Here is a 22,736-nt window from a genome sequence, read left to right on the forward strand (position 1 = left end):
TCATTTTGGGTTTTTCCCTCAGCTTGGAGGGACTGCAGTGAGCAGGTTTGAGCTGCCTTAAGGATGACTTCTGTGAGTGCTTGTCCACAGCTGAGGAATCCCAGCCTGAGCAGAGCAGCCCCACTCCAGCCAGGGAGAGACAGCCCTGAGTGGCCCCTGCCCTGCCTGCCCTGCTGTGGGGAGGAGCTGATGCTGGGTGAGCTGCCAGGCCTTTGTCTGCTGTGGAACTGCTCCACCAGGCTTCCCAAGAGGGATCTGACACCAGCTTGTCCCTTTGTCCAAAGCCCAAGGCCATCCCTGATAACAATGTGTATTTCCAGCATTTTGGGTCTCTTCTTTGTCCTGGGGGTTAATGAGATGTAGCACTTTGCTATCCAGCAGTTATTTACATTTTTCCACCCTGCCTGTTGGGATTCCATTAAAAAACTGTTATTTTTTTCACTTATATCTACTCATATCTCATTCCTTATTGGCAGAAAGGGATTGATTGGAATCAAGGAATCAAGGGGAGGTCATTGCTCATTTCAGTGTCCACCTCACTAAACTGTCTCAAAGCAAGCCAAAGTGACAGTGCTGAGGAGGCCCCAGCACAGCACCAGCCAGCAGAGGGTGGGAGGTGACACAATCTCCTCACTGGGGGAACCAGCAGGACATGGAAGCAGCTGTGTGGAGCCCTCCATGGGGAGTCAGGGAAGCTCTGAAGGTGGATCCAGTCAGGCTGCAGAGCTGACAACTTCCAGGACACCCCTGAGCAAGGCAAGTGGCCAACACTCTCCCTCTGCACTGGCTGGTGGATGGTGCTCTAAGGGAGTGGCTGGAAAGGTGGAAAAATGAAAATTGGCAGCACAGAGGGAAACTGATTTTGGCTGCTGGAGAATGGCAGAACATCCCTGGCCAGGCAGAGGGGCTGACAGTGAAAGTCCATCCTGTGCCCCAGAGCTGGGCTGGTGAGGAGCACCACAACAGCAACAGCTGGGTCAGGCTGCAGAGTGAAGTGTCCAGGGTAGAGCTGGACTGCAAACAAGGGAGAGTTATTTCCAACTTGGTGGGGCCTCAGGTCACTGGGGAAGAGGTGCCACCTCTACATGGGCACAAGACCAAGGGGTGGCCTTTACCATGGACACTATCCTGGGTAATCCATGACTGGATCTGTTGGGAAGGAGGAAAGTTTGACAAGAAAGTCCCACAGATGTGTGTGTGTGCTTAGCAGAAAGATTTTTGAATGTAGAATCTGATGAAGGAATAGAGATGGAAGCAAGTTTTGATAGAGAAGAAAAGAATTGCTGAGCCAGCCTCACTGGATAACCAAGGAGGCAAAGGGTCTGTGAGTTAGAAGGGGTTTTATGGCTTAGAGCAAAGGATAAACCCACCCCAAACAAGAAGATGTTTTCACCAAGCACAAAGAGAGCACAGGCAAACAAGGCAGCAAATGTGGCAAGGAGAAAAAAGGTCTCAGAATTTTCCAGTGCAAGAAAACTGAAAAACAACTTCCAGCTGAAACTGTAATGTGCTGACTTTGAGTGATTGGAGAGCAGTACATGAATATGGGAATTACAGCAGTTATGATGGGCTGTAGGTAAAAGTCAAGGGATAGATTGGTTCTGCTGGATGAAGATGCTCAGCAAAGAAAAGTCTCTAATGCACTGTACCCTAAACTAAGGGTGCCAGGGCTGCCTGCAGCTGGAGCTGACAGCTGTGGGCGCAGCTCTGTCACCCACGGCCCTGGGCTGCTGGGACACCTTGGATCCAATGACCTGCATTTGGGAGAGCCCCTGCAGTCCCACATCCCTCACTCAGGCTCTTACATGCACCCATGAAATGTGAGCTGCCATCAAGACCAAGTGGGACAAATCCTGCGCTCTGGGGTCTCAGGATAACTCTGGGCAGGCCCTGTGGTGCACACAGATGCAGGAGGGTGGGAAATACTGTGTGGATGGATTCTGCCTCGAGCAAAGATAAACCCATCCATGGGGCTGCCTCTGCTCAGGGGCCTGGCTGCACCTGGTGGGTGATGCAGAGATGTCTTGGGTACCTCAGGGGGATTGACTGGGGGTGAGAAGGGCCTGTAATGCTGCAATGCCTGGGCACCCCTGGCTGCTCTATGTCACTGCCACCGCAAGGTTTAACTACCATGGGCTGCTCCAGTCCTACCAGAACTACCTGGGAGATGATGGGTGGGCAGTGACCTTGTACTTGTGTGTATATATATATATATACACGTATAATGTATAGATATGTGTATTTAAAGTAAATATGTACTTGTTTGGGCATCAATCAAGATGATATGGAAGAAGGGGTGGAATGTCCTGGGATAATCCATAATGTCACTGTGTTCATATCTATCTGAGAATAAAAATTGCTACTGTATATCCAAGACCTAAAAAAGGTCAACATAAAACCTGTAAGAAGATAAAACAGAACTAAAAGTGGTCAGAGTATGATCTAAACCCTCCAGCATCCCCAGTCAGGGTCTAAGTAAGTCCTTGGTGTCCACAGTTGTGTAGAAATGAGTGATTTGTGCTGTGGCTCCAACCAGGAATGGTTTTTCCATGAGTCTGAACAGCAACATCTGGGATGATGCTGCCATGGATCCATTGGATCTCCATTGCCAGAGCAGCTGGGCTGCCCTGGATCCCTGGCAGTGCCCAAGGCCAGGCTGGACAGGGCCTGGAGCAGCCTGGGACAGTGGGAGGTGTCCCTGCCATGGCTGGGGTGGCGCTGGGTGGGGTTTAGGGTCCTTCTAACCCAATCCATTCCATGATTCTGTGATTCCATCCTGTACATTCCAGGTGGTTTGTGTACTCTGTGTATCTCACAGATGGTCAGTACACAAACTAACTTCAAAATGCACATAATCATTTTAATAGAACTGGTCACTCTGTTTAAGAGTTTCTCTGGAACAGATCAATACTCTGCTTTTCCTTGAGGGATGTTTAACTTTCCCAGCCCTGTGTGGCTGTTTCTGTGCTCCCTCCTTAGCCAGGTTCCTCACAGGATAATGGAGCTCATTACCTGTCTGGCACGATGGGAGCATCTCTGCAAGTAGAGGATGACCTCAAATGTCCAACATTTCCAGTCTGGGAACGCCTTCCTTTGGCTGAGGGTGTATCCAAGGGCATCTCCCCCAGGCCCTGCACAAAGGCACAGCAGGAATTCATGGACCAGGGGAACCACAGGGAATTATTGTGTCTGCAGTGCTGCAATTGTCTACACCCAAGAGCCCCCAGGACACCTCCAGCTGCCCCAGGTGCTACACAAGAGCTTTCCCACACACCTTCTCTCGTAGGCTGCCAACAGTTTCCTTAACGTAAGGCAAATCCTTGGGGGGCACAAACTTCTCCAGGATTTTATCCAAGTCAGGATGAGCCATCATGCTGAAGAGCATCCTCCGCCCATAGTACCTGCAGGAGAGCACCAGGACATCCAGAACAGGGACTGGCTTTGTCATTCCAGGTGTGTGATTCCAAAATGGAAAGGTGCAGGGAGGTTGTGTCCAGGGAAGGGAATGGAGCCCCAGGAGAGGCTGAGGGAGCTGGGCAGGGGCTGCAGAATCCCTGAGGGAGCTGGGCAGGGGCTCAGCCTGGAGCAAAGGAGGCTCAGGGGCCCTTGTGGCTCTGCACAGCTCCTGCCAGGAGGGCACAGCCGGGGGGGTCGGGCTCTGCTCCAGGGAACAGGGACAGGAGCAGAGGGAACGGCCTCAGGCTGGGCCAGGGCAGCTCAGGGTGGGCACAGCAGGAATTTCCCCATGGAAAGGGGGCTCAGGAACTGCCCAGGGAGGGTTGCAGTGCCCAGTCACTGTTATTGGAGCTCTTTTCCAACCTCAGTGATTCCAGGACTCTGAGATTGCTGACTCCCCTTTCCAATCCTCCCTCAGAGGATGTGCTCAAGGACCACTTTAATTAACTGAGCAAATTAATGAGAACAGCCTTCCAGTTCTGCTGGCTTTAACCAGGGTGGTCCAGCCTTGTCAATCAGAGACATGGACCAGCTCCAGGTGTGGATTCCAGAGCCAGCATTCCCTGTGTGGCTGCCTCTCCTCTGTGCCCAGCACAGCACATCCTGTGAGCCCCTCTGCTCCTGCAGCCAGGGTGTGTGGGAGGTATCCAGGTGATTCCTGCCACAGGCACCACCCTAACAGTCCCACCAGTGCTGGGACAGCAGCTGCACTCAAAGATTTGTTTGGAAGGGACCTTAAATCCCATCCCCTTCCACCTCTGCCATGGGCCCATGGGCAGGGACACCTCCCACTAGGCTGGGGTGCTCCAGGCCCATCCAACCCTTAGTGCTCCCTCAGTCTTTTCCCTCCTAACCCATCCTGTCCTGAGGGCACAGCCCCAGAGGCAGCTGGGCTGTGTCCCCAGGGACTGCTCACCCCACAGCCTCAGGGAGTGCTCACCCCACATCCCCAGGGGCTGTTCCCTGTCCCCAGGCAGTGCTCACCCCACAGCCCCAGGGCCCTGCTCACCCCACACCTCACAGTCTGTTCCCTGTCCCCAGGCCCTGCTGACCCCACATCCCATGGGCTGTTCCCTGTCCCCAGGTAGTGCTCACCCCACAGCCCCAGGCCCTGCTCACCCCACAGCCCCAGGGGCTCAGGGCACAGTTCCCTGTCCCCAGGCCCTGCTGACCCCACAGTCCCAGGGGCTCAGGGCACAGTTCCCTGTCCCCAGGCCCTGCTCACCCCAGAGTCCAGAGGAGCTGTTCCCTGTCCCCAGCTCTGCTCACCCCACATCCCACGGGCTGTTCCCTGTCCCCAGCTCTGCTCACCCCACAGCCAGAGGAGCTGTTCCCTTCCCCAGCTCTGCTCACCCCACAGCCAGAGGAGCTGTTCCCTCTCCCCAGGCCCTGCTCACCCCCCAGCCAGAGGAGCTGCTCCCTTCCCCAGCTCTGCTCACCGTGTCTGCTGGGAGCTGTCCTGCACAAACCTGGCCATGGCGGGCAGCAGCCGCTCAGCCACGGGCCGGCCCCCGGCCAGGACGCGCTCGGGGCCCAGGCGCTCCACGATGTCCCCCAGGTGCTGGGCTGTGCATCTCCTCACGGCCGAGTGCAGGTGGCTGGGGAGGCAGGGAAACAGCCTGAGGGACAGCCCTGCAGGGCTGCTCACAGCCCCACCCGCCCTGCCGGCCAAACAAAACCCCGGGAGCACGGGAAGGGCTGCAAGGGACCTCCAGGGCCATCCCCTGCCAGCCCTGCCACGGCAGGGACACTTTCCAATAATCCCTGGACTCAGGCAGGGCAGTTCAGAATTTCAGTTCTAGTTTTCATTCAGATAATTTCATCTTACAAAGCATATGGCTGTTCTTTCAATGAGCTCAATGAAAAATCAGCCCCTGTGCTCAGAGACACATCCTGGGCACTTGACTAAAACTGACCAAAGCATATTGACTTGAGATCACTTTAAAATTGACTAAAGCAGTGTTCAATCGACTCCTAAAGATCCTGCAGACCCTGCTTTGTACAAAATAAACACCTGTGCTGATGCAAAGGAGAGAACAGCCAGAATCAGCTTTCCAACTCGTGCAGCAAATGATCCTTTTATCTAAATCCTGCTGCCCCTGCTGGTCCCACTTGTGTTCAGGAACAAAATCCTGCAAACTCTAACATCTCCAATTTTCTATTTGGATTAAAAATGCTACTTTGAGGACAATTTGTAACTCCTGCTGCACTTTCAAGGGGAAAACAAGAATTGAGAGGCTGAGAGGCCTCACTCCATGAAGCAAACAAGCCCCTGCTCATGGAAACAGCTGGAAAACATTTGTGTGCACACAACAGCCTAGAGTTAAACACAGTGCATACAGGTAAGAAACAGGATTTTAAAATTCCTGAAGTAAAATCCCTCTCAGCTCTATCCCTGGAATCACGCTCTTGGATCATGAATCTGCTCACAGAATCCCAGACTGGGTTGGGAAAGAACCTTTAAAGCTCATCTTGTTCCAAGCCCTGCCATGGGCAGAGACACCTCCCACTGGAATTATTCTTGTTGGCAAAGTCAAACCCCACTTTGGAGCTGATGAAGAATCAGCATTTCTGTCTAGTCAGGGCTGCCAGCATTAGAGCCATGAGCACAGAGGGCTGGAAAGGAGCTGAGCAGAAACCAGGTGCATTTTAGGAGGTGCCACGAATTGTAAGTGACACCATAATTGAAGGATTGTGTTGTGGTGAATTTAAGCACCTCAGCCCAACTTAGACAGAACATCCCTTGTGGAATTACAGTTGTTTCAAACAATCCTTTTCACTTCCTACTGAGACACAGATTTCCCCTCTGAAGGGTGATTCCATATTCCATATTCCATATTCCTCTGGAGCTGCTCTGTGCTCCAGGAGCTTTCCTGCTGACATGGCCAGAGCTTCCTAAAGCCAGGCCTAGAAAAGCTGCACCTTTAGGCCATGCCCTGATGTGTGATCCATTAAAAACATCCTGTACTCCATGAACTAGGAAAATCTGAGCTGTGAACAGATTAATCTGTGCTCAAATGCTGTCTTTAGCTCAGTTCTGATGCCTGAGACAGCAGAAAACCTGTACAAACTCACCAAGGGGAGGGGACAAATCCCTACAGAAAAGCCCTGAGCAGGTGAGTTTGGATCCCAGGGAAGGTGGCAAGGTCTGGCAGGGACAGCTCTGCCCAGGAGGGCCAAGGGTCTGAGGCCAAGAAGGGAGAACCCAAACAGGGCACTGCCCCTTGCTGCTGAATGAAGCCATGGGCAGCTCCTGCCTGCTGCTCCTGAATTCACAAAGCCATGGAATCAGCCTGCTTTGGCTTGGGAGGGACCACAAATCCATGGGCAGGGACACCTTCCCCTATCCCAGGCTGCTCCAAGCCCTGTCCAGCCTGGCCTTGGACACTTCCAGGGGTGGGGCATCCATCCCAGGTCAGTCTGAACCCCAATAATTCAGAAAGAATGGAAATCCCAAGGGTGACTTTTGTCTTTCAGTTTAAAGAGCAAGAAACTGCAGCAGAGCTGTCAGGAGACAGAATCCATGTATCCCCCAACAAGCAGCTGCCCAGGAAACAAAAGAGAACATTTTCAACTCTGAGGATTGGAGCTGTGCACGAAATCTGTGGAGAGATTTTGAATGGAGCACCTGAAATGTGTCACGAAGGGAAATGGAGCCTGGGAAACGTCACCAAGGGGTGGCAGAGAAGAGAGGAAGCACCAGGGGGTGCACCCAGCTGGGATGTGGTGAGCAGTGAATGAGGATGGAAAAGGAAAACAGACTGATCAGGGACAGGGAAAGAAGGGAATTAACTCCACAGAAGAATGGCACTGAGAAGGAAATTGAAATGCAGACACAAAGGCTCAGCCTAGAGAGGAGGAATCAAGCAAGATAGGTGCAGCTAGAGAAGTGGAAGTTATAAATCAGTTTTCTAAATAAGGAGAGGTGCTGAAAAGTGGCCAAGGCAGGAACTGACTGCAGAGCAAAGGAGGAAAAGAAAGAACATTATGTCAGCTTTACCAGGCAAAGCAAAACAGCAGCTCCCCAAGAATATACAGTAACAGCAAATAAAATCACCGAAGTGGTGCAAAATAGCCAGAAAATACACCAAAATCAACAGCCAACCTCTTACATAATGCACAGAAAGGAACAGAGGGGCTTTAATTCAATTTATGCCAACAAACATTGCCCTGGGTAGAGGTTTAGCACAGCTGATTTACTGGTTTTTAAATTTCTGTCTACTGTACTCTGATTTGATGGTAAAAAGCCTACATTTGATAAATTTACTCTATTCACAATATTCTTTATAAAGTCTTTATAGGAATTACCTTTGCCCTCCATTTATAAGAGAACAAAGTGCACGTGCTGGAGTCACATTATTAACCATGGCCTTCAGTGCCTTGTCTACCTCTTCCCTTATAAAAGTGTTGGATTCCCCAGCTTTGTGCAAAAGGACTTTTACTGCATTATCTAGTTCTTGATCCATGCTCTTTTTCAGGTGGGTGAACAAATCCCCTAAACAGACCACAGCAGCTCGAGAAACACCTGAGCGTAAATTCTTGACCTGCACACAGGAAAAACCCAAAAAACAATGAATAATGTTGATCAGAGAGACTTTAAAATAAATATTCATGTTTGCCCTTTGTCACTTTTAAGTAACATTACAAACAATTGAGAAACACATTTCTAACTTGATTCACAATGCGTGAGAATTAAAAGGCACACTCATAAAAATGTTATAAAGTTAAAATCTACATTCTCTCAGCCTCTGAGTCTCAAATCATCCTTGAGACTGCTCAGTTGATAAAAACTCACCAGAGGTGAGCATAAATCATTTCAGAGAGCTGTAAAATACATATATACACACAGAGGGCCAGTGGAATATTCTGATAGGAAAATTTAACCTCTTGAGCCACAGCCAGAGTTGTTTCATGGAGCTTTGCAGTCAAAATAGGGGCATGGTAGGCAGACAAGCACCTGACAAAGTTCAGACCTTCAATTTTCTTCTCCCTGTGTGAAAAAATAATATTTAAATTCCATCCATTTGAAAAATCTCATTAAAATATTCAAGTGTGGAATTCTAAGGAATCAAATGGCAAACAAATCAGATGGTAAAATAAAGCAATGAGAAATAATCCCAGAATGGTTTGGGTTCAAAAGGACCTCAAAGCCCACCCAGTGCCACCCCTGCCATGGCAGGGACACCTCCCACTGTCCCAGGGTGCCCCAGTGCCCAGCCTGGCCTTGGGCACTGCCAGGGATCCAGGGGCAGCCACAGCTGCTCTGGGCACCTGTGCCAGGGCCTGCCCACCCTGCCAGGCAAGGAACAGAGCAGGAAACTCTTTCCAAACAAATCTGTCTTTTCCTATGGGACTGTTCCAGCCCTGCAGCCTCTCCCACAGTTCTGCTCCCAGCTGGCACCAGTGGCAATTAAAGGATCTGTTTCCTTCCCCAGAATGAAGGGAGCAGCTCTGTAAGCACACTCCAAGTCAGGAGGCACCCAAGAGATGCTTTTATTCCACACAAAGCACCGAGGATGAGCTGCTAATTCCACACAGAGCACCTAAAGGAGCTTCTCATTCCAGATAGAGCCCCAAGGCTGGGCTGGTAATTCACAGAGAGCCCCAAGGCTGGGCTGGTAATTCACACAGAGCCCCAAGGCTGGGCTGCTGGTTCCACACAGAGCCCCAAGGCTGGGCTGCTGATTTTACACAGAGAATCAAGGCTGGCTTTGCTGACTTTACACAGAGCCCCAAGGCTGGGCTGCTGATTTTACACAGAGAATCAAGGCTGGGCTGCTGGTTCACACAGAGCCCCAGGAAGGTGTTGCTGGTGCCTCTCCAGCCCTTCTACTCAAACTCTCCAAGCCTCTGGAGGCCCAGTTCCCAGCCCTAATTTACAAAGCTCCTTTCATCTCAAACTTGACTGAACCCCCCTGTCGGATTCAGTCCTTTTCTGACCCAGAGATGAGGTAACTGAGAGGTGTTTTAAAACCTCCTATTTTTAAAAACTTTTATATTTACACAGTATGTATTTGATCACATACAAACACATACCATGTAAACCTTCTGTCAAACTATAAAATTCCCTACTAATCCATTTCCCAGCCTGTTTGTCTCCTCTCTCACCCAGTGCCCTGGCTGTCTCTGCCCTGTGCTGTGTTCCACACCTGCCCAGCCCCGTGCCTGCTGTGCCCAGCCCCATGCCCAGCCCTGTGCCCAGCCCCGTGCCCAGCCCCGTGCCCAGCCCCGTGCCCAGCCCCATGCCTGCCCCGTGCCCAGCCCCGTGCCTGCTGTGCCCAGCCCCGTGCCCAGCCCCGTGCCTGCTGTGCCCAGCCCCATGCCCAGCCCCGTGCCCAGCCCCGTGCCTGCTGTGCCCAGCCCCATGCCCAGCCCCGTGCCCGCTGTGCCCAGCCCCGTGCCCAGCCCTGTGCCCAGCCCCGTGCCCAGCCCTGCCCAGCCCCGTGCCCGCTGTGCCCAGCCCCATGCCCAGCCCTGTGCCCAGCTCCATGCCCAGCCCCGTGCCCAGCCCCGTGCCTGCTGTGCCCAGCCCTGTGCCCAGCCCTGTGCCCAGCCCCGTGCCCGCCGTGCCCAGCCCCATGCCCAGCCCCGTGCCCAGCCCCGTGCCCTCCCTGCCCAGCCCCGTGCCCGCTGTGCCCAGCCCCGTGCCTGCTGTGCCCAGCCCTGTGCCCAGCCCCGTGCCCACCCTGCCCAGCCCCGTGCCCGCCGTGCCCAGCCCCGTGCCCAGCCCCGTGCCCAGCCCCGTGCCCAGCCCCGTGCCCGCTGTGCCCAGCTCTGTGCCCAGCCCCGTGCCCAGCCCCGTGCCTGCTGTGCCCAGCCCCGTGCCCACTGTGCCCAGCCCTGTGCCCACCCCCGTGCCCAGCCCCGTGCCCGCTGTGCCCAGCCCTGTGCCCAGCCCTGCACGCACCAGTCGTGGTCAGCCAGCAGTGCCAGCGCCTCTGCCAGGGCGGGCTCGGGCCGGGGGAAGGGCAGCAGCTCGGCCGGGTCCAGCACCTCGGGGCTCTGCGTCACCGGCGGCTCCCGGCAGCGGCCCCGCCCCGCGCACGGCTCCTCTGAGGACAGGGACACACCATCAGGGACAGGGACACACCATGGGACACACCATGGGACACACCATCACTGACAGGGGACACACCATGGGACACATCATCAGGGACAGGGACACACCATGGGATACACCATCAGGGACAGGGACACACCATGGGACACGCCATCAGGGACAGGGGACACACCATGGGATACACCATCAGGGACGGGGACACACCATGGGACACGCCATCAGGGACAGGGGACACACCATGGGACACGCCATCAGGGACAGGGACACACCATGGGACACACCATGGGACACACCATGGGACACGCCATCAGTGACAGGGGACACACCATCAGGGACAGGGACACATCATGGGACACACCATGGGACACACCATCAGGGACAGGGACACACCGTCAGTGACAGGGGACACCATCAGGGACAGGGGACACACCATCAGGGACAGGGACATGCTGAAAGCGACAGGGGACACAGCTCTGACACAGACACCATCAGGGACAGGGGACAGGCCATCAGGGACAGGGGACACATCATCAGTGACATGGGACACACCATCTGTGACAAGGAACATGCCATCAGGGACAGGGGACACAGCTGTGACAGGGACACACCATCAGTGGCTCTGACATGGGACACACCATCAGGGACAGGGGACACGCCATCAGGAACAGGGGACACAGCTCTGACATGGGACACGCCATCAGGGACAGGGGACACGCCATCAGGAACAGGGGACACGCCATCAGGAACAGGGGACACGCCATCAGGAACAGGGGACACGCCATCAGGGACAGGGGACACGCCATCAGTGGCACAGGACACACCAGCAGTGGCACAGGACACACCAGCAGTGGCTGTGCCAGCTGCAGGCAGCCACAGAACAGACTGAAGCACAAAGTGCTGCTGCAGGACACAGGGACTGCAAAGGACACCCAGTCCCAGAATGGTTTGGGTTGGGAGGAGCTCAAACCCCATCCATGGGCAGGGACACCTCCCACTGACACCTTCAGTTCCAGCTTTTGTGTTTTCCAGACTCTGCACTGCATTGGGGTGTGACTGCACTCCACACACAGTGCCAGCAGCTCTCCTCACAGCTCAGTCCCACAGAACAATCCTTTCCTCTCCTCAGGCACACAGAACAATCCTTTCCTCAGGCACACAGAACAATCCTTTCCTCAATCACACAGAACAATCCTTTCCTCTCCTCAGGCACACAGAACAATCCTTTCCTCTCCTCATGCACACAGAACAATCCTTTCCCTCTCCTCATGCACACAGAACAATCCTTTCCTCAGGCACTCAGAACAATCCTTTCCTCAGGCACACAGAACAATCCTTTCCTCTCCTCAGGCACTCAGAACAATCCTTTCCTCAATCACACAGAACAATCCTTTCCTCAGGCACTCAGAACAATCCTTTCCTCTCCTCAGTCCCACAGAACAATCCTTTCCTCTCCTCAGGCACACAGAACAATCCTTTCCTCTCCTCAGGCACACAGAACAATCCTTTCCTCAGGCACACAGAACAATCCTTTCCTCTCCTCATGCACACAGAACAATCCTTTCCCTCTCCTCAGGCACACAGAACAATCCTTTCCCTCTCCTCAGGCACACAGAACAATCCTTTCCCTCTCCTCAGGCACACAGAACAATCCTCTCCTCAGGCACACAGAACAATCCTTTCCCTCTCCTCATGCACACAGAACAATCCTTTCCTCAATCACACAGAACAATCCTTTCCTCTCCTCAGGCACACAGAACAATCCTTTCCTCAGGCACACAGAACAATCCTTTCCTCTCCTCAGGCACACAGAACAATCCTTTCCTCTCCTCATGCACACAGAACAATCCTTTCCTCTCCTCAGGCACACAGAACAATCCTTTCCTCTCCTCAGGCACACAGAACAATCCTTTCCTCTCCTCAGGCACTCCCAATCCTTTTCCAGCCCCAGAACCAAGGGCACCACTGCAGCTTCAGCCCCAAAAGGGCAAACAGGGGATGGAGGAGAGCAGCCTGGGAGGGTGGGACTGCATCACCTGGAGCTGGGATTGGACACTGAACCCAACATGGAAAGGGACCAGAACTGATAAAAGTGTGAGAACTCCTGACCCAGGGTCCATCTGGGGTGCAGCCCTGGCTGGGCTCTTGCACTGCCCAAGGTGTGTCCTGTGAGGGAATGATTTCCTTTGAATAAATCCCTGCTTTGTCCTTTAACTCTGCCCAGCCTCTGTTCTAGGCATCACCACCATGCCAGGCCTTGGACACCTCCAGGGATCCAGGGCCAGTCCCAATCAATCACACTTTCATTCATGTAAATTCAATTTTGCACACAACCTTCACTTTTAAGAGTCACCAACAAAAGGTAGTGGTTGTTTCATGTAAAAACGGATGCACAGTGTGCTAATAACATCATAAATCTTGAAGAGACACTAGACAGATTCTGGCCACCTTTGAGCACCATCAGTAGGAGCTTCTATTCTCAACATTTTCCTACTGGTTATTTTCAAGGCAATTCAGTGCCAAAATGTACCCAGAAAAGGGTTTTGGGGACAGGAGGGAGTCAGTGTGCTGGTAATGCACTGTATCATTTCAGATCCTGAATTTCAGATCCTGATCCAACTAAAAGCCTCTGATGTTTTATGAAAGTCCCTAACAGTGATCACCTGAATCCCCCCTGAGGAATTAAATCCCCTCCAGCCCCAGCCCCACAGTACTGATCTTCCAGAGCACCTCACGACTGTCCCCTGCACAAATAAATTGCATTTTGAAACTGTCCCACTCCACCTACCCAAATATTTTAAGAGTTTACTGTCCCAGCTTACCAGAATCTAGCAAGGATGAACACTTGGACCTCTTCAAACTGGATGTTCTTTTCAGGGAAGGGTTCAAGGCCACATTTTCCAAGGACAAAGATCCATTTTTTGGTGATGTCAGTAAATCCCCACAGAGACTAAACCCTAGGAAAGAAGGAAATGGCCAAAATACAATAAAACCAATCAGAAGCAAGTTAAAACTGAGCATTACCAGCCCTAATTTCCATTTCAGCAGCATTGAACAGGGAATACTCATTTAAGACAAACCCTCATCCTCACTTTCTGCTGCGAGTTTCTCTGGTTCACTCATGCTCAGTCTAATCCTTTCCCAAGGGAATTCTTCCTTCCCTTCCAAGTCTTTGCCTTCCTGCTGCTCTTTATGGTTGTGCTCTTTGTCTTCTTTCCTCCTCCTCCTCAGCTTCTCCTGAGCAGATTTTGACAAGGTCATTTTTATCTGAAAAAAAAAAAAATAAAATCAAGCATAAATTACCATAGAACTGAATTCCCAGTTCCTGATGCTGGCCAAGGTCAGCATGGAAAATCAGGATCTTCTCTGATCTGACCCTTCTCTCTCCTGTGTTTATGACACTTTTTGTGCCTCAGGAAAACTCAGCAAATAAATTTAATCCAGTTAAATTTAAGTTCAGTTTAATAAATTTAATCCATTTACTCATTTGAATCTGATCCTGCCAAGGGTTTATATATTCAGAGGAAATTAGAAAGTTAAGACACTGTAAATCATTAACTTCAAGTTTCAGTATTCTTCAAATGTTATTTTAAAGGCTTGCAGAAGGAGTTCCATTTCAATGTTTTTTAACTTTCTATCACATTTCATTCAGATAAATCTTGCTCCATTTACATTTGTAAATAGTTTTTAACAAACAGCACCACTCCTCAGAGACCAGATTATGGCCAAATATTCAGGAAGGCTTTTAAGAAAAACTGATTGGAGCTGGATTTGTTCATCCTGAGGAAAACCAGACCTGATCCCACCCAGCCAATCCTTCCTTCCACATCTGCTGGTGCTGTGGGAGTCAGGGAGGGCATTTCCCAGCTCCACTCCTTCCTGCAGCCTCTCTCCAGGGATCTGAGCATGGTGGGAAGCTCCTGGCACATCCAGGTGGCACCAAAAGAGAATCAGGAGCAGCAGCTTGAAGCCTTTGGCTGTTCCAGTCCCACTCCTGCTGCCCCAGCACAGACTGTGAGTGAGCAGGGCTGGCTTCACCCCACACCCACCAGGCTGGGCACTTCTTACCTCTCCTTCCTTCCCTGCATGGCAACAGGAATGGGAAGGGCTGTTCTGCTGGAAGCTTCTCCCTGGGGCTGCCTCTGCTCCCTCCCTGGCACCCTGGGCATCCCCACTGGCCACACAGGGCATGGGCAGGCTGGCATCTGGGCCAGGAGGGCTCCCAAAAACACCTGGAGGGCAGAACACGGGGTCACAGACTGCTGTGGGATGGCAGGGACATCAAACCATCTCATTCCAGACTGGAATTGTCTATCCAGGAACTGCACCACTTTCAAACATCATTCTTTGTGCTCCCATGGAAGTGGGGATTGTCAATGACCTAAAACATTGCACAGATCATTTTGTTCTTTTCCCACTCTACAAAGGCACATGTGCCCTCATTTCATAACTCAAAGAGACACAGGGGATGATTTGGGGTCTATAGTACCTTTGCCAACAACAGCAACAGCTCCAGATGTGAAACCCAGATCATCCTTTGGTGCAAAACCAGGCACTGACTCTGCAGGGCCTGAAAGCACAAAGAGCACTCACTCACTCACTGCCCAGCATGGTGCTTATGCTTTGGGATGTGTTTCATCCTCCTAAAATGTCACCCCACATCTGGATTGATCCCTTTCCTGAACCGGGGCATTGCAAGGTTACTGAAGCCAGCAGGATCTGTTGAACACCCAGATGAGGGATGCTCACATCCCACTGCCACCAGCCTGGAGCCAGGCTGGGAATGTCCCCCTGGAGAGGAGAAGGCTCCAGGGAGAGCTGGGAATGTCCCCCTGGAGAGGAGAAGGCTCCAGGGAGAGCTCAGAGCCCCTGGCAGGGCCTGAAGGGGCTCCAGGAGAGCTGGAGAGGGACTGGGGACAAGGATGGAGGGACAGCCAGTGGACACAGCTCCCTCAGTGCCTTTCCTCCATCCAGTAGAACCAGAACTGATTAAACACAAATAATCCTGATAGTATAGGGATAAAATGTTTCTAAAATCAAGGGATATTCAGGGGAGGTGGCAAGAAAGGTTGGGCCTGGTAGGCCCTGAGAAAATGTTAGGCTTTACTGGATTATGTGAAATTGCACCTGTATAATCATTTAATGACTATGATAAATGATTATTAAATGTGATGATTGTTTGGTAATTGGATATAATTATTGTTTAATTGTAACAAGAATCATGAGAAATGATGTTTGTGGGGTTTGATGGAAATTACAAAATTCATGCTTGGATGAAATCAATGTATACAATAGAACAAGATAAGTTTAATAATTAATATGTAGTTCTATAATGATAAGGGTATAAGAACGTGTTCATCCTGAACCCATGTCCAAGTCAGCTTTGGGTCTGTACCCCTGACACCCAGAGCTCTTCAATGAAAGCAATAAAAGCACAGAATCATTCTGTAATTATGTGTTCCTGAACACTAATGATCCCCCACAGTTAACAATCACCTGCAGTGACCTGGGAGGGTGAAGCACACCAGCAGCACTTCACCTCAATTCCCACAGGAAAGCAGCTGCAACTCCTCACCTGAGCACCCTGAAATCCCAGTTTGGCCCAGGGCAGCTGGAAATTCCCTTTGGCAGGAGCTGAGGGACGTGGGCTCAGTGCCCAAGGACACTCTGGTCCCTAGGGGGGCACTGACAGGAACATACCTGTGCTGGGGGGGGGCTCTGCCCCCTCTGGGGCTCTGGGCCTTGCTGGAGATGCTTCTGCAAGGTGGGATTTGCTGCCAAGTGCTGGAACAGTGTCTGACCTGTGCAGATAAACACATTTTATAGGTGCAATTCTGCACAATGGTCAAAGCTCAGACAGAAACAACAACAGATTTCAGTTTCTCCATGGCAAAACTATTCCCAGCATTCCCACAAATGTTCACACTGAGCAGGAACAGAATTCAGTGGGAATTATTTGATGAGCAGGTCCATTATGAAGAACACCCTAAAGAAAACCCTTATGAGGAAACCTTACACCAGGACTAAATTTAGGATACACCCATAAAGTAAGGGATTGTTGAGGATGCTGGTTCCAACCTGGCCAGGGAGAGTGACCAAATCCTCCTGCCACAACAGGGATGGGCTGTTCCCACTCAGTGGCCAGCAGAGACATTCACCAGGAAAATGCTCTTATCTACCGCGACAATTTGAAATGATTTTAAATTTCAAATGATTCTCTGGAATGAAAGATGATGGAACCCAGAGCCAGTGCAATACCCACAACTCAAGACTCTTTGAAGCTCCAAGGTGTGCCCATGCTCCAGGAACGTCCCCAGTTCCTGTGTCCCACCACCCATGGCAGTGTATCAGCAGAGAAACCAAGCCCTTCCCAAAGCAAACGCCCAAAGCTCCCACTCCTGGTGCCCAGCCACAGATTGTGGGAACAGCCAGCGCCACTTTGTGCCAGTGCTCACAAACCCCCTGAGCTGAGCTGAACTCCCTGGCCTTTTTCTGAGCATTGCAAGGCTTTCAGTGTCACCTGGGAGGGACTCTGTCCCTTCCCCCAGCTCATGGGGCCTGCCAGGTGTCCCCTCTCCTCCTGGCTGCTGCACAACTCCTCTGGCTGAGGATGCAGGGAAGCACCGAGCACTGGACAGTGGCCATGGCCATGCTGTACAGAGCCTGCCTCAGCCCAAACCAGCACAGCCAGGCCTCCACAGCCTTGGCTTCTGAAGGATTACACATCTCAACGTGGCATTTTAAAGGTTATTTTAAAAATGTGACTCAGCAGTAATGCACATGGGGAAGGGATGTGAATATAAATTAGCTCTGGGCTGCACAACTGAAATCCTTCTGTTTGTGAATCACTGCAGGCTCCCTCTGCCTCAAACCCCTTTGCTTTTTATGTTCCCCATTTTGCTTTCTGTTGTTAATGCAGTTCAGTGTCAGTTACATGGGAGGTTCCCTGCTCATGTAGGGCTGGAATTAGGGGATTTTTCAGGTCCCTTCCAACCCAAACCACTCTGGGAGTCTGTGAGTCTATAAAAGATGCTTTTAGTACACACAAAAATATCTTCAGAGCAGAGCTACAAAGAGCTTCATCATGGACTCAGAGCAGGGGAGGAGATTCTTGTACTGGAGAATTTGCAAAATTCATCAAAACTCTTTTAATTACATTAAACAATAGTTTATACTGCTCATAACCAACTGGGTTATTGCCCTTTATAATCAGAGCAGCATTTGTCACCACCCAATTTCTATTTAGAAGAGCTCAGGGAAGGCATTTTAAATTCACAATGATCTCTCAAGAATAAATGGAACCAGCTCTTGATCCACAATAAGAAACATCTGCATTGTTTTGCTCTTCTCAACAAACCCAATTCAATTTCCAGGCTATAATAACCCAACCTTATCCTTCCTCTTCACTCTTGTCCTTCTCCCTCCCCTGTTCAGCTCTGGCCATGTTCCTGCAGTGCCAGGGAATGTCTTTATCAAATATTTACTGCCCCTGGCACTGCCCCCTGCCCTGGTCTACTGCAGCTTCATGTTGGAAGCCAGAAAAAAATAGAATAATGTCATTAAGCAGCTCTTGTCATTTTAGAGAGGAACATAATCCACATAGAAAAATCAGGCTATTAAGCAAAGCAATGCTATATAAAACACGAAGCAGTCAATACAATGAATTAACCAAGGCTGTGTGGGGCTCCCAGGCTGAGGTGACACCAAGTGACACTCACATCACTCTCCTCCTGCGGGGCAGCGTGGCCACGGGGGAGCCCAGGGACTCCAGGCTGGAAATTCCGCTCTCGCCGGTGGAGGTGGTGCCGGGGGAGGAGCCCAGGGACGGGCAGTCCCCGGGAAATTCCAGTTTCACCGCCGAGTCGGGGCTCTCCAGCTCGGCCATGCTGCTGCTCAGCCTGGCTCTCTTCTTGGCTGCGCTGCTGCGCAGGGACCGCAGGGAATTCTGCATCTGCACAGGGGGAAAGGACAGGGGGTGCTCACTGCAGAGGGAAAAGGGTTTGCAGCTAAATAAAAACAACCTCAGGGAATTCTGCATCTGCACAGGGGGAAAGGACAGGGGGTGCTCACTGCACTGGGAAAAGGGTTTGCAGCTAAATAAAAACCTCGGGGAATTCTGCATCTGCTCAGGGGGAAAGGACAGGGGGTGCTCACTGCACTGGGAAAAGGGTTTGCAGCTAAATAAAAACCTCAGGGAATTCTGCATCTGCACAGGGGGAAGGGACAGGGGGTGCTCACTGCACTGGGAAAAGGGTTTGCAGCTAAATAAAAACAACCTCAGGGAATTCTGCATCTGGACAATGGGGAAAAGGACAGGCGGTGCTCACTGCAGAGGGAAAAGGGTTTGCAGCTAAATAAAAACAACCTCAGGGAATTCTGCATCTGCACAGGGGGAAAGGACAGGGGGTGCTCACTGCACTGGGAAAAGGGTTTGCAGCTAAATAAAAACAACCTCAGGGAATTCTGCATCTGCACAGGGGGAAAGGACAGGGGGTGCTCACTGCACTGGGAAAAGGGTTTGCAGCTAAATAAAAACAACCTCGGGGAATTCTGCATCTGGATAGGGGGGGAAAAGGACAGGGGGTGCTCACTGCACTGGGAAAAGGGTTTGCAGCTAAATAAAAACCTCAGGGAATTCTGCATCTGCACAGGGGGAAAGGACAGGGGGTGCTCACTGCACTGGGAAAAGGGTTTGCAGCTAAATAAAAACCACCTCAGGGAATTCTGCATCTGCACAGGGGGAAAGGACAGGGGGTGCTCACTGCACTGGGAAAAGGGTTTGCAGCTAAATAAAAACCACCTCAGGGAATTCTGCATCTGCACAGGGGGAAAGGACAGGGGGTGCTCACTGCAGAGGGAAAAGGGTTTGCAGCTAAATAAAGACTATTTCTGAGAGTTCAGCCCACTCCATGGGGTGCTCAAGGCCCTGCTGGGCAGTGTGATCAGCACACACACTTTTTTGGGGGGATTTTAATGTTTTTTTGGGGATTATAATGATCCCTCCTCCTGGTTTCACACAGAATCACTGGGTTGGAAGACCTACAAGATCATTGAGTCCAACCCAGCCCCAACCCCTCAACTAAACCCTGGTGCCACATCCAGGCTGTTTTTAAGTACATCCAGAGATGGTTTAAAACCAGGCCATTCCAGAACTTGATCACTTTTTCCATAACGAACTTTTTGCTAGTATCAATCATCCTGTGAGCAAACACAGCCTCACAGCAGTGCTGTACCCCAGCTCCCCTCTCCAGAGTCCAGGGACAGACTCCTGCTGGAACACAGCAACTGCTCTGTGCTTTTCAGTGGGCTAAAGGAGGGGCTTGATGGCTGCCAAAACGCAGTGGGACCTCAGGCTCCTCCCAGCAAATCTGCACATCCTAGAAACACAACCATGGAACAGCTTGGAAAGGACCTTAAGGATCATCCCATTCACCCCTGCCATGGCAGGGACACCTCCCACTGTCCCAGCGTGTCCCAGCCCCAGTGTCCCACCTTGGGCACTGCCAGGGATCCAGGGGCAGCCACAGCTGCTCTGGGAACTCATCCCAGACCCTCCCAGCCAGGAATTTCTTCCCAATATTCCATCTAAACCTCCTCTAAATCATACAATGAGTGCCCAGCAAGCAGAGATCCTATTGAAATGAGCAGTGATTAATAATAATAATAATAATAATAATAATAATAATAATAATAATAATAATAATAATAATAATAATAATAATAAAATAATATATTATAAATATAGTATAAATAAAAATATATTAATTATAAATTATATTATTATTATTATTATTATTATTATTATTATTATTATTATTATTATTATTATTATTATTATTTTATATTAACTATAATTATTAGAGTTTCATGCTGCAGCATTTTCTCCTCTGTTTGCCAACTACTTTTCGCGTTAGAAATTCCTCCTCTGTTTAACACCTCAGGCTCCTTTCAGTGGGAACCAGAAGATGGAAGGTACAGAAGAAGACAGAAAAGGAATGTACAGACAGAAAGGCAAAGCCAGGAAGTCACAGGACCCTGGACTGGTTTGGGATGGAGGCTCCTTGAAGCTCACCCTGTCCCACAGGTGGGGACACCTTCCACCAGCCTAGGCTGCTCCAAAGCCCTGAACGCTTCCAGGCACGTGGAACACTGCTAAAAATCCATTTATCCCATTTCACCCACCTCCTCTTGGTCCACCTGCTCAGGCTGCAGGTGCAGCTCTGCCAGCCCTGCTGCCAGCTCCGTGCCCTCCCTGCTGCCAGGGGGCTCCCGGGGGCTGGGCAGCCGCGGGATGGGGGGCACGGGCCGGGCACCCCTCAGGGCCTGCCCTCTGCCCAGGGCGCTCCTCAGCTGCAGGGGGGGCTTCTCCAGCTGCAGGGAATGCTTCTCCAGCTGCAGGGCAGGCTTCTCCAGCTGCAGGGAATGCTTCTCCAGCTGCAGGGAATGCTTCTCCAGCTGCAGGGCAGGCTTCTCCAGCTGCAGGGCAGGCTTCTCCAGCTGCAGGGAATGCTTCTCCAGCTGCAGGGCAGGCTTCTCCAGCTGCAGGGAATGCTTCTCCAGCTGCAGGGCAGGCTTCTCCAGCTGCAGGGAAGGCTTCTCCAGCTGCAGGGCGGGCTTCTCCAGCTGCAGGGAATGCTTCTCCAGCTGCAGGGAATGCTTCTCCAGCTGCAGGGCAGGCTTCTCCAGCTGCAGGGAATGCTTCTCCAGCTGCAGGGCAGGCTTCTCCAGCTGCAGGGAAGGCTTCTCCAGCTGCAGGGCAGGCTTCTCCAGCTGCAGAGGGGGCTTCTCCAGCTGCAGGGAAGGCTTCTCCAGCTGCAGAGGGGGCTTCTCCAGCTGCAGGGCAGGCTTCTCCAGCTGCAGGGAATGCTTCTCCAGCTGCAGGGCAGGCTTCTCCAGCTGCAGGGCAGGCTTCTCCAGCTGCAGGGAATGCTTCTCCAGCTGCAGGGAATGCTTCTCCAGCTGCAGGGAAGGCTTCTCCAGCTGCAGGGAATGCTTCTCCAGCTGCAGGGAAGGCTTCTCCAGCTGCAGGGAATGCTTCTCCAGCTGCAGGGCAGGCTTCTCCAGCTGCAGGGAAGGCTTCTCCAGCGGGCTGTCCCCTGGAACACACAGGGATTGTCAGGGATGGTGCCAGGACAAACTTCACCTCTCACTTCTGTGTCTACAAAACTCCTCCTGCCATGGAATGAGTGTTAAAAACACACTTGTGCAGGCTCAGGTATCAGTTTATTCCAATTTTAGTGTCTCCTTCCTTTAGGAAAATAGAAATGAGTGTTTAATGCATGTGCACACTAACATAGAATCAAAATATCCTCAGCTGGAAGGGACACACAAGGATCACCAAAGCCCATGCTCGTGCCCTTAGTCCCTTTAACATAATTCACATAGAAAAATCAGGCTATTAAGCAAGGCAATCATATATAAAACACAGCAGTGTTTCCCTTTAAAAAGTGATTAACTTTCTGCATTAAGAGAAAAACACTCATCCCCAAACTTCCATGGAAGGTGCTGTAACAACAAAAGGTTCTTTTTCCAAAGAACCAGAAAAAAATCAAAATGCATATGGAAAACTGCATATGGTAAGTGAAAAAATGCATATGGTAAGTGATAAATACAATAACAAATAATAAATGCAATAATAAAGCAAGTGATAAATACATCTACAAGGCAGAGTCCCATTCCAGGGACAGGCAATTCCCAAAGCATTCATTTGGAAATTTTCTATATATGCACAAAAATATGGATCTCAGTGAAGATGAAATTTCAAACAGATTTCTTTAATCAGTGCAAAATTGTGTGGAAATTGTTACTTTGTTTCAGAAACCTCCTGAGTGATTAGGAAGCAGCTTAAACTAAACAGAGAATAAAGGTGTTTTTACCCCAGGGGGTTGGAACTGGATGAGTTTTAAGGTCTCTTCCAACCCAAACCATTCTGGGATTCCATGGTTCAAATGAAGAGACAAACAGGCACTGAGTAACCCTTTTCTTGCACATGGATTAATCAGGGATTGAACAGTCCCAGGTATTTCTGTGCTGATTTTCCCTGAAGTGCTCCATTTTGGGTTTATTTGAGTTGGAAGACAGAGCCTGCCCTGAGACATTACAAAAAGCAGAGCTGTAGATATTTTACTTTATGACAAATCCAAAGGCTCCACTTTTGAAGAGAAGCCTGCAGGGATGTGAGCAGTGAAGCCATGAGTAAATAAATCAATAAATCCCTCCCATT

The 22,736-nt window shown here is 50.9% G+C and overlaps 1 protein-coding gene across 7 annotated transcripts in view; it reads right to left on the bottom strand.

Annotated features, from left to right (window-relative positions):
- Positions 1-22,736, bottom strand: part of TOGARAM1 (TOG array regulator of axonemal microtubules 1) — a 38,834-nt gene that overhangs the window by 7,148 nt on the left and 8,950 nt on the right. For 6 of the 7 annotated variants that reach the window (XM_054515302.1, XM_054515306.1, XM_054515305.1 and 3 more), the window contains exons 5-17: positions 20,696-21,609; positions 18,232-18,464; positions 16,214-16,314; positions 15,003-15,083; positions 14,582-14,745; positions 13,606-13,780; positions 13,336-13,470; positions 10,364-10,508; positions 8,341-8,446; positions 7,765-8,000; positions 4,896-5,054; positions 3,275-3,401; positions 3,013-3,131 (exon numbers count right to left, since the gene is read on the bottom strand). In XM_054515302.1, the coding sequence (XP_054371277.1) occupies positions 3,013-3,131; positions 3,275-3,401; positions 4,896-5,054; positions 7,765-8,000; positions 8,341-8,446; positions 10,364-10,508; positions 13,336-13,470; positions 13,606-13,780; positions 14,582-14,745; positions 15,003-15,083; positions 16,214-16,314; positions 18,232-18,464; positions 20,696-21,609 (2,695 nt within the window). The remainder of the gene's footprint in view (positions 1-3,012; positions 3,132-3,274; positions 3,402-4,895; positions 5,055-7,764; positions 8,001-8,340; positions 8,447-10,363; positions 10,509-13,335; positions 13,471-13,605; positions 13,781-14,581; positions 14,746-15,002; positions 15,084-16,213; positions 16,315-18,231; positions 18,465-20,695; positions 21,610-22,736) is intronic. The other variant, XM_054515303.1, reaches the window with a different exon arrangement.

The sequence above is a fragment of the Molothrus ater genome, chromosome 6, assembly GCF_012460135.2.
Source record: "Molothrus ater isolate BHLD 08-10-18 breed brown headed cowbird chromosome 6, BPBGC_Mater_1.1, whole genome shotgun sequence".
NCBI lineage: Eukaryota > Metazoa > Chordata > Aves > Passeriformes > Icteridae > Molothrus > Molothrus ater.